This window comes from Styela clava, chromosome 12, assembly GCF_964204865.1.
Source record: "Styela clava chromosome 12, kaStyClav1.hap1.2, whole genome shotgun sequence".
Classification (NCBI taxonomy): domain Eukaryota; kingdom Metazoa; phylum Chordata; class Ascidiacea; order Stolidobranchia; family Styelidae; genus Styela; species Styela clava.
The window spans coordinates 20,156,209-20,168,460 of record NC_135261.1 but is presented as its reverse complement, the minus strand read 5'-3'; the positions used below and the strand labels follow the sequence as shown (position 1 = coordinate 20,168,460).

General features: G+C 34.3%; 1 protein-coding gene across 2 annotated transcripts; it reads left to right on the top strand.

Moving 5' to 3' along the window:
• The first annotated feature begins 6,672 nt into the window (after positions 1-6,672).
• On the top strand, positions 6,673-11,690 carry LOC120342983 (uncharacterized). Of its 2 annotated transcripts, none has more exons than XM_078118565.1 (5): positions 6,673-7,305; positions 8,277-8,390; positions 9,097-9,298; positions 10,067-10,225; positions 11,251-11,690. In XM_078118565.1, the coding sequence occupies exons 1-3, from the start codon at positions 7,301-7,303 to the stop codon at positions 9,224-9,226; spliced, it is 249 nt and encodes an 82-aa protein (XP_077974691.1). In that variant the 5' UTR covers positions 6,673-7,300; the 3' UTR covers positions 9,227-9,298; positions 10,067-10,225; positions 11,251-11,690. The 2 variants fall into 2 exon arrangements, with proteins under 2 accessions (XP_077974691.1, XP_077974690.1); XM_078118564.1 differs by lacking the exon at positions 6,673-7,305 and adding an exon at positions 7,312-8,165.
• The last annotated feature ends 562 nt before the right edge of the window (positions 11,691-12,252 follow it).

Genomic DNA, 12,252 nt, shown 5'->3' with positions numbered 1-12,252 from the left:
GTAGATTTTCCTTGTATCCGTCTTTTCTTAATTTTTCCAGTACTTTCATAGTTCTGTGCCTGAGAAGCTAGAACATATTTACCGGTATTTTAGATTTGTCTCTGGTTCCGTCTTTTTTCAATTTCTTCAGTGCCTTCAAAATTCTGTGCCTGAGAAGCTAAGATAATATTAACAATATCTAAGCCTAATAAAATTGGTAAAAAATATTTACATGTATTTTGTAGATTTTCCTTGTATCCGTCTTTTCTTAATTTTTCCAGTCCCTTCATAGTTCTGTGCCTGAGAAGCTAGAAAAACATTAAAAATATCTAAGCCTAATAAAAACCCTATTTTTCCTAATGGCGGGAATGGGTCTAAATCTATCTATAACAAATAAAATGTTAACATTGAAAAAGCCATGGCGATCCCTGTTAATACTTTTCTTCTCTTGTCGGTGTCACAATAGCTTGTTTCCTGTTGAAAATATCTCTAAAATAGAAGAGAAAATAATGATTATGACAAATAAGATAGGCAAATATGGATACAGCATATTATCAAAAAACGCTTTATTAATAAATATTCAATAATAATAATAACATATTTACCGGTATTTTAGATTTGTCTCTGGTTCCGTCTTTTTTCAATTTCTTCAGTGCCTTCAAAATTCTGTGCCTGAGAAGCTAAGATAATATTAACAATATCTAAGCCTAATAAAATTAGTAAAAATAATTACATGTTATTTGTAGATTTTCCTTGTATCCGTCTTTTCTTAATTTTTCCAGTCCCTTCATAGTTCTGTGCCTGAGAAGCTAGAATAACATTAAAAATATCTAAGCCTAATAAAAACCCTATTTTTCCTAATGGCGGGAATGGGTCTAAATCTATCTATAACAAATAAAATGTTAATAGTGAAAAAGCCATGGCGATCCCTGTTAATGCTTTTCTTCTTTTGTCGGTGTCACAATATCTTGTTTCCTGTTGATAATATCTCTAAAATAGGAGAGAAAATAATGATTATGACAAATAAGATAGGCAAATATGGATACAGCATATTATCGAAAAAAGCTTTATTAATAAATATTCAATAATAATAATAACATATTTACCGGTATGTTAGGTTTGTTCTCTGGTTCCGTCTTTTTTCAATTCCTTCAGTGCTCTCAAAATTCTGTGCCTGAGAAGCTAAGAATATTAACAATATCTAAGCCTAATAAAATTAGTAAAAATATTTACATGTAATTTGAAGATTTTCCTTGGATCCGTCTTTTCTTAGTTTTTCCAGTCCCTTTATAGTTCTGTGCCTGCGAAGCTAGAATAACATTAAAAATATCTGAGCCTAAAAAAACCCTATCTTTCCTAATGGCGGGAATGGGTCTAAATTTATCTATAACGAAACAAATATTTAAAAAAATGCCATGACAATCCCTGTCAATACTTTTCCTTTGTCTTCACGATATCTTGTTTTCCTGTTAAAAAATATCTAAAAATACTATAGAAAATAATGATTTTAACAAATAAGATAGCCAAACATGGAAGTAGCATATTTTCAAAAAAAGCCTAAAACAATAATATAAATAATAAATCAGTAATATACAATACCAGTAATAAAAATATAAGTATAACGTAAAACGAAAGAAATATTTTAATTTTTTCATACCAGGACGTCAAATAAACGATTGCATTACAGGGTGTTAAAATACAAATAACAATTGTATTCAGTTTGCTGAGCTATAATTCAATTTATTAATGAATATATAATCAAGAATTTGTTTGCAATTATTCAAATTACATAAATAGTTCTTCACGGGTCGAGCCATGTTGAACTTCCGCTTATAATCCTTTTACAGTGTGTATGGCATTTTGGTATAGTTTTAAACAACAGTCTTATTTGATATAAATACATTCGTGTGTACTGCCCAGTGCATTTGTTTGTGACCACATATTGGTAATAAGTGCACATGCATACGATCTCAAAGTACGTATGACAATGGGATACAGTTTCAAACCAACAGTCAATTTTTCTATATCAAAGTCTTGTGTGTGGACTCAACGCATTTGTTGGCTAGCACATCTTAGTTATCTTCAATAAAACTCTTCTTCCTATTTGAATAATTGAGTTTCTTTTTCTTTTGAAAAACAGAAAGAGTCGTCAAGTTTCATAATTGAGTAATCCTGAAAAAATATATATACATTTAGTTATTATGCCTTTTTATAGTAGAGGAAGTAAATTATGAAAAACTTATTACGTATGATGAGGCTGTACAAGGCGCCTATAACGTGTTGGGCGGTGACGCTGCGCGTCATCAACTCCCCCAGACTTATAACCTTCTAGTTTCACAATATTAACAACTCCACAACTTTGAATATGATTGTAGTCCATTACTGGCAATGAAATATCCAATCTACATGAACAATGTACGAGAGACGAATAATATGTGATGAAATACGACAAATAGTGTGGTGATAAAAATGATTATTGTAGAGGTCGAAACGCATATTGTAGATGTATAGGGTTGCTAAAGTTTACGTCCAACCTAAGTATGTCGACAACATACTTAATTTCAAACAATAGCAACATTAATAATTTATGTAATATGAATGAACCTATTTAACCAAAATATAAAACAAGCAAACAATCCGTTTATAACGGCAATTAAATTAACACTACTTAAACGACAAACTTCTAATGCGAGCATTAACTCTTAAATAGCCGACTTGCAATGATCCGAAATACCGAAATAATAATAAACAAACAAGAATATGAGAAGACATGACGATACAAGATTTTGTTTACGTCAACATGCTTATTTTCGTCCCACGAACAGGAGATTAAATTGCCTTAAAGGGAGTAGTCTATGAACGGTCATTCACCAAAAGTACAATGGCCGATAACTTTCAAAATAACCTCGGATCAAACATATATACGGAATAAAACAATTAAACTTTGTCTGTAGCTGAGGAAATGAATCTTACTATTAGTATGTGTAACCAATTACATGCTATTGTGGCATAATAAGGGATGCTATTCGATATCATACGAGTTTTTAATGTTTGCAGTAAAAGAGTACATTGTTTTACAACATATCATTTGATACAATAACGCATGGGATGGATGTCTATTTTAAACATAACATTAACGTCCATTACATTATACTAGAGATTCCAACAAGAGAGATGTACCGATACCACTTGTCGCCGATACCGATCCGACAACAACGATAAAACGCCGATATCAATATTTTAAAGCAGAAATTGCCGACATTTACATGCTATGTAATTATTATTTCAAGTGTGCAGTCCAAACTAGTTGAAGTAACAGTTTACAAGCATTATTCATGCCACACAATTTTTCAGTTTGAAAGAGACATATTTCAGATAATAAGAAATTAATATTTGAATCCTGATACGTTTTTTGGTTTAAATACATTGCACACTGACGCTAATAATATCGGTGTTCGGTTAGAAAACTCATTGGGTTTGGCTACTGTGGGGGGTAAAATAAATAAATGTTCACTCACTCTATCTAACTGATACATCGAGTTGCGTGCGCAAAGTTTTATGCCATTATAACGTCGTATTTTGTATTTTACAAATCTAAAAATTCCCATTTGATATATTTCCTCATAATTTCCATGTAATGTTAAAAATGTCAATATAAAAAATGGGCTGCAAAAATAGCCAAATTAGTTGGGCTGATAAATGGCTAAAATCAGGTCATAATCCTATTCCCGTTTCTATTCGCGCGGTTGGGAAACAGCATTGCTCATACTTAACGAGGCTAATACCGTGAACAGCAAAAAATATTTTTCATATCAGTATTTCGAGCTACTTTTTAAAAACATTCTGGAATTGATCAAAAAGTTACTTATCGTGGAAATATCAGTCTACATTTAGCCGATATCAATACGAATACCGATACCAAATATTATCACCGATGCCCGATACCTTTTACCGAAAGCCTTTTAATTTAGTTTTGACCAGCACTGACTGTATAACGACATTGATGTTTGTTTTAAGCAGAAGGTAAAACACTCATTTAACCACTCCAACCCGAAATTGAAATTAATGAAAAGCCAATATACCTCAATTAATAATGAAATAAAACAAGTAAAAAATACACGATAGTAATATGAACATTCGTTAAAAAATTAATATTCAAGCCAGACAATATTATTGCAAAATGAACCTAGCAATTTTTAGCTGCCCTCAGTTAATATTTGGACGTGTTTCAACTTTAAATTATTCTAATTTGAATCGAGCATTAAAATTGGAACCAAGTTGAAGTAATAAAAACGAGACTATCAGAAGACGACCCGTAAGTTACAATTACATTATATTTTCATGGCATCGTGATTCCAGGACAAGTTCATAGATGACCTCTTATTAGGGGGAAAAGGAGAACAAACGATAAGCAAGAGACTCAAGTAGAAAATGCGTGTAAACATTCACAATAAATGGTCTATTTAAAACCAAGAAAAAAAAAAAACTGTAAAATCAAAAACGATCTTGACAACAACAAAAAATGAATAAGTCTGAAACGCAAGGAGCTACAGAAAAAAATGTGGAATGGACACACATTTTTCTTCTTCACATGTATTCCAGATTTTCCTCTGCATGAAAGCAAGTAGAATCCGCATTTTTATTTTTTCAAATGCTCAAAGTAGTATAATTTTGTCACAATTACAACCAACAAGGCTCATTTACGCAACGAGCGTATTTTTATTTATTTTTTGGCGCTTCAAATTTCATTAATGTGATACGAAATGAATAAAAGCAAAGCATTTCCGTCGGCGAAATTTAAAACTATCCAACGCCAAAACTTAGTCTTTCCAAACACAGTTTAGCGCCCAAGCACACTCTGTCTCATAATCATTATTTTATCTCGGCTTTAAATTATGAATCAGTTTCCTTTTGTGTATATTTTTCAGTGCACGCACAAGTTTAACCAGTGCTAGGCATTTGTAGCAGAGGCATTATCCAGCATATTGGGTGAATATAAGCGCCTTCAGTTAACAGTTAGTTGGACGTGTTTTAACCTAAAATTAATCTAACACTATCCAACATTGAAATTAGAAACAAGTTAAAGTAATGAAAACGCGGCTATTTGAAGAACTGTATGGTAATACGACATTATAGTGGCATGCTCTTGTAATACCCAAACAAGTTTTTAAATGTCCACTTATTAGCAGAGGATCAGCTAAAATAGAAGAACAAACGATTAAGCGAGGGCTTAATTAATATGACTCGGCATGTGTGCAGTTTAAATTGGATATTTTCTGGCCTGCCAGCCTGTTTGGAACTGTTTTCTATGCGCTCAAAAATATGAATATCCAGTGTAAGCGTCAAATATGCAACATTGCAGCCTTCAACAGATTTAGCAACCAATCACAAGAAATCACATTTCTTTGCTACATTAGATACCCGACAGACGGCTGCACCTTTTGAAAAGGAGTCAAAAACATCAACCGTTGGAATACCAAGCGCACAAACCCAGGATAAACAGATCGAGTAATAATCAAACACAACAATTTGATAACAATCAAAAACTATATGAATGTATGTATTATTATTCCTTTATTATAATTTGTACACCCCAGCTGTTTGATTTACATTTTTTACCACCAAAACTATGTCGTGTCTGACATTAAAACTTAACGATTCTAATGAATTTACTAATGGAGACAAAAACCGAAAAACTTTCGCTTTCAATTAATATGTTTTCAGTCAAATATTTGCACCAATAAATTGGTCTTTTTTATGAATCTGTTGTTGTGCATGGCTTTCAAACATCTGATCAAGCTTTTCGTTATGGCGGAGATATAGTGTGGGGAATCTTGTTTAAATAAAACAAGGTATTAGGAACAAGAATTATGCAGTTCATTTTCATCTCTTCACCACGTAGCTTAAGATTTTTGCAAAATACCATTGTGTAATAAAGCATTGTTCTGCAAAAGTACTCGCAAGCTCTAATGAAAAACAAACTGATCAGTATCAATACGACAAAATCAGAAAATTCTAGAAAAATAAAGAAAAGTCCTCATGTTGCGTGTTTTTAAATCTACCAATTTATTACGCTTTATCAGAGAATTAGAAGTGACCATTTCATTTCTTTCTTAAATTCGTGGAAACGTTCAGCGCTTTTTTGTTGATACGTTTGCTTGCATTTCTCCAATATTTAGCTTAACATTATTACTTTCCATCTTTACTGTTTTACTTAAGTAAGAACAATAAACGTCATTGGGCATTTTCCAATGTATTTTTGTACGGCTAAGACATCCATGCAACAATGACTTGGAAATAAATTATTATTTATCAGAATTTTTTTCTATTTAAATAAAAATTCAAATTCACCAAACACAAATCTGAGTCGGGCATTTAAGTTACGACAGATTTAAATTCAATTCAATGGAAGAATTAATTTCAGAAAAAAAAAACACATCCCTGAATAAGATTTTAAATTTTTGAATCATTCCTAACCCGAACCCAAGCTGAACAACTACTAATTTGTTATGCCGGGAAAGCACTTAGGTGCTCATAAAAATGTGACCCTAATATGTTTGTTGAGTAAGAGTTAATATCCTTTACGTATACGTCTCATCGTGCACTAAGTCAAAAGAGTAAATCAAAACAAAAGCAATAAGAAACTTTTGCGTCGTTTTCAAGCATGATATATGCTTATCCGATTCACAGATAGCACAACTACGTTGGGCCAACGTTATAATCCGCCGGCAACCGTTGTACGCGGTTTTACAACCATTTACCATGGTAAGGCCATGATTGGCCTTCAACGAAACACGCCATTATGCGAAGAAATGGGCGCGCGATTCGAATATAGCACATGAGGTCGCCATTCATTTTGGCGGTACTCGTAATCGATAGTCTGTTACGAGGTTGTTGCCGTGGATGGGACAGTGACATTGATCTTTTAATGCTTTCATAGTAGAATGGCGAAAGTAGAGATAGCCTAGTTGTAACCGTGTAAGTTTATCTCATGGTACCGGTATCCTAAGTGCGTTGTCAGGTCACCGTTCATAAGGGTGATAGGGTACCGGTACCATACCGGTACCGGTAAAAGTTACATATTTATCCCTGGACACCGTAGGTACCGGTAACGACAGAACAAGAAGAGGTACCGGTACGGTACCGTGCTTGGTCTTTTGACATTTTTTTGTTAAACTTTCTTAGGTTGCCATCTATCATTAACCAGTAGCCTATTCGTTATCGAGTACCGGTACCGTACTGGTACCTATGGTAGATACCGTTAAAGTTACATATTTATCCCTGGACACCAGAGGTACGGTACCGGTAACGACAGAACGAGATGAGGTACGTTATCGTACTTGGTCTTTTGGCATTTTTTGTTAAACTTTCTGAGGTTGCCATCTCTTATTTATCAGTATTCGTTATCGAGTACCGATACCAGTATTGGTCCTTCATCCCTGGATATGATTTTTCATATTTACTTTATTTGTCTAAGTGCGAACATTTCCGCAGCCCAAATCCAACCCGTTGAACGACTTAATCCAGTAATCTGAATAGTTGTACATTTGTGAACCTTCTGTCTGATGAATTTCAACAAATCTAAATACAGATCTCAATTGGCTGAAATCTAAAATATGTTTTAACAATTGCCACAATCAAACTGAAACTAAAATTTGATGTTTTTGGGTAAAAAATAGCTCAAGGATTATTGTTTTCTCTTTTTGTTTTTGTAACACTTCAAATAAAATTTTGTTTCTAAAGTATAACTTTTTACGCCACACATGCGAGATGCGACATGGCCCGCCAGTCTAGGTGTGCAACATTTTTGCACGTGGTCCGAGAACTTTGCCCAACCCTGCTCTAGTTCATATTTTCAGCTTTGTTGAGAAATAAATTACTGATTTTTGAATAATATCTATTTTGTTTTAAAATTCAATAGAATTATATTGGGTAATCATATATATTAATATGATTTATTTTCAGTATGTATGCTATGTAAGCTTACGCAACCAACCTTAATTAAAGTGTTATTATATTTTAAAGTGAATTGGAAAGTAGACCGCTAGCAAAAAAGATTCCGGCGATTGGGGGGAAGCCCATCTCTGTACAATGACTGCCAAATGTGAATGCAACTGTGCAATGCCCAGCGACTCTAAAAGCACACGACACGACACATCCTTTACAAATATTTGGACATATTTTGTGTAATATCCATTTTTTTCCGGTTATTCTAAATAATTATTACCGATTAGATATTCTGTCAAGTGTCAATATTACCATTGTATGTTTAATGATATATACCATTTTTATAATAGGCCCGATGACAATGGACTGGAAAATTCACCTGCTTCAATTCCCTCTTTCACGCAATCATACACTGTGTCATTTCAAGCATCTCAATGTTTCAATGCGGACAATGCCCAAAACAGGTGTTTTTGTTTTATAGTTTGATAGTAGCTCCTTGCATATCTGTGCCATAAAATATTGCACAATAGCTAGATATATCGGTTGAATAATTACCTAGTACAACATCATGTGGTTAATACCGTATTTTCCGGCGAATAAGTCGCTTTTCTAGACCCAAATTTTTGGCCTGATTTTGGGGGGGGGTCGTCTTTTTAGGCGAGTATGATCATTTTCATTTTTTTGTCGCCTTATTATTGAATCGGACAATAAAATACCTTCGGCGATAGCATCCCCCACGTCCTCATCAGGTTAGTTTAAATAAATCGACATTCTCGTGCTGTGAATCTGAAATTTCAATGCTGTGATTATCATATTTGCATTATCATATATGGATTGAATATTACGCTACAAAAAAAAGTCATGGGCTATTTTAACCAATGCGCAAACGCGGCGACCGCTCGAAAGGCATTGCATGGTAATTTGAGATTCCCGACATTGATGCGATTTTACTACCCCGTCTTATTGGCCGGTTATATGCAAAAACCCATTTTTCAGGCTTAAAAACAGGCCTCGTCTTATTCGCCGGGTAGACTTATTCGCCGGAAAATACGGTAATTAATATTAATGAAAAATTTATATTCTGATAATTAGTATAGGCCATTCGTTCACGTTTATCATCTGAAAGACAATCATGTACTGTATATTGTGTAACACTAACTTGATTTTCAGAGATCAAGCCATGCTCCAATCCCGTCCATGGAAAATTATTGGGACAGGCGGTAGAAACTCTTATGCTACAAGCTACGGCATCTGCAACTTTCCACTGATTATAGTGTGGACTCGGACATACAGGAATTGATGAAATTCTTTGTCAATTCATTGTCTGATTACATTTTGATCCAGAATACATTCAAGGATGAAAAAATGGCTCGTAAGTTGAATACTTTTATAGGCTGATTACATACACTTTACGGCGGTGGTTCCCAAACTTTTTTTGCCGCGACCCCAATTTTTGTAAAATCACAGACTACAGATACTTGCGACCCCACAACAAGAAAACATTAAAAATCAATTTATTCTATTTGATCATTCTGATGAAAATCGACTGTAAGTTTGCGGGGCGTTGGTGTAACGTGGTTGTACTTAACTGTTTAGTTCAGTGGTTCCCAACCTTTTTACCCCAGCGGCCAGCGGGCAAGCAAAATTTTAAAAGAGTTCGCTGACCGGTAACACATGCCATCGTATGAAGACCCCGATGTAAAAATCTCTGAGATTCAGAATATTTGTTTAGTTTTAGTACAATTTTAAAATATTGCAGATTACTCCATAATTAATTCGAAAGCTAAATAGAACATGAAAGTAAAATAGGTGAAAATACCTTTGCTGGGTCTCATCTTATTGAGTGCCTTTTATTTTTTGTCGTTTTGTTTTTGACTGCATGAAGCGCTTCGAATTTATGTATGAAATACAATATGCCCCATATTTTCGCTTCGTGTTCAAGGAAGATTATTTAAATGTCTAAATACGATTCGATTGCAATATTAAAATTGTTTACTTTTATACGAATGGGATGTGGACAAAACACATGTGTGTATATTTTAGAGTAGATACTCGCTATAATTAACATAGAGCTTTTGCAACGGATGGAAACCTTTTCATTAGATGTATTCTTATAATTGTGCTTATGTACTCATTCCAGATAAGATATTTGTCAAGTCTCGGAGGTTGCTCCAAGAAAGACTGGATTGGAGTATCATTAGCTCAGTTATAAAAAATTTACTCTCCTGGTCTTTCAACTGTGCAGGACGCGGTGGATAAGAAGGAGTGAGTGGGACGCCCTTAGTTTCTGCTATTAAAGGTATGTAATATGTTTATCATATTGTACCACCATCTTTCTCTGCTCTACCCTCTTCTATTTTATAAGTACAAGATTATTTTGACTCCAAATCAGCTTAAGATAATTCATAAAGGAAATGAACAAAAATTGATTAAATAGAATCTGACAATCTGGAGTGAAAACAAAACCTTAATTAAGATAGAAGCGTAAAGAATATAAGGTTTTGCCAAAAAGATGCAGGTATCGTGTTCATGAATTAAATTAAGTTACACACACACAACAACAACAGAGATATAATAAAATAAAAACAGGCGAGAAAATTTAGATAAGTTGGGTAGTAAACAAAATGTACTTGCCAGTTGCCACACCATTCATTTTTATCATTATGATTGTCAAATTGAATAATGATTCTGTAAACAACTGTGAACAGTAAAGAAATTGAATGTAGATTTTGTATACAAAAGTGAACAGTATAGAAAAATATTTATTAAGGAGATATCGCCAAGCTGATTATGGTTAGAGTCAAGTGCCAAATTGCCAATCCAATGTTGCCAGAGTTTGGTGCATAATGACGAACAGTGGTTTTCGAACTTAATTGTATCATCGCTCCCTTACAGTACTTTTTACATTATCATCCCCCTCTAGCACAACAGCAAATGATGAAGTTACAAATAAATTTATTGTAAATCAATTAAACAAATAGACTAATCATGGTGCATGATGTTTCTAATAAGATAGATGAATTTCAACAAGGAATATTTGACATTTTAGTCAGATAAAATCTCAAATCATCATTATTTCCTCCGACAAATATTCCCCTCAAAACATTGTCTACGCCCCCCTTGCGGAATCAAGACTTTCTGTATTTCTCAATTATTATTGTCTTGTCAATGTAAGCTTCACTCACACATTTGCGACTGCAGAAACTTGGCTTAAGATTCCTACTCTGAAAATTTGTTGGGATGCAGTCATTCAGACTAGGCTTTGAACTCTGGTGCTGTAATTTGCTAAACTGCAATTTAACACAGAATTTTTATATTTTTCAGCTCTGGATGATCTGGCAACGAACTCCATTAATTTTATTACATGTATACATATTTGTAAAATAAAGACATTTTGTTATCTTTTGTTTTTTATTATATAAATAATGTCAGATTAGTGGGAAATTTCTATGTAGTATAGATCCATACCCAGTCTGTACAACACATCGCCTAACTTGGCCCGACCATGTGCCACGATTGTATTACAACGTGTCACCTACGTAGGCCCGGCCATATGTCATGATTGTGTTACATCGTATCGCCCACGTTGGACCGGCCATATTTCACGATTGTGTTACAACGTATCGCCTACGTTGGCCCGACCGTTTGCCACGGTTGCATTACAGCGAAAGGACCGACGTTGGCCCAGCGGCCAAATCTTCGCTGGAACATGGTTGTTCACCATTATTGGGCCGGTGGTTCGAACAACGTTCGGCCATGGTTGTTCCGACGTAGTTGTGCTATCTGGGAATTGTTTGTGGCCACGGTAGCACGTAATTTCTCTTTATCATATTTGCAATTCTCCGAGTTTTATGTCTGTAAGTATTTCAAAGTTAGAAATATACAAAGGAATATGTTATTACTTGAAAGAAAGTAATTTGAGCTAGTGAGCAATCGTTTTCAGCGCGTATATAAGCTAGTAATCATCACCCGCACAATAATAAACAAACATTAAATGCGCTCGCTCGAAATTACTCGCGAAAACATGCGCCCTTTGTTAATAGAATATTCACTTTGCTTCAAAAGCAAGGTTTGGGCTTGCCAGAACGGAGACGTAATTTTTTCTTCCGTGAGAGACTTTGTTGTCGAGTCGATTTCGCTTGTATTAATCAGAGCGGTACCAAAACAAAACTTTCAAAAAAAAAATAAATAAAAAATTTCTCTCATTTTCAACGCGACACGACTGAGCGAAAGGCACACGCGTATCGTCTGGCACAAAGCGCCCTAATCAAGTTTTCCGATGAGATTTGGCTCAAATGGAGGGCGGGTAGATTGAGTTAAGTTAAT

Excerpts from the sequence above, each read along its gene's own strand:
- LOC120342983 (XM_078118564.1), top strand. The coding sequence starts at position 8,071 with ATGACTGCCAAATGTGAATGCAACTGTGCAATGCCCAGCGACTCTAAA. Across the intron at positions 8,166-8,276 it reads AATATTTGGACATATTTTGT|GCCCGATGACAATGGACTGG; the intron begins GTAATATCCATT and ends TTTTTATAATAG. Across the intron at positions 8,391-9,096 it reads GCGGACAATGCCCAAAACAG|AGATCAAGCCATGCTCCAAT; the intron begins GTGTTTTTGTTT and ends CTTGATTTTCAG.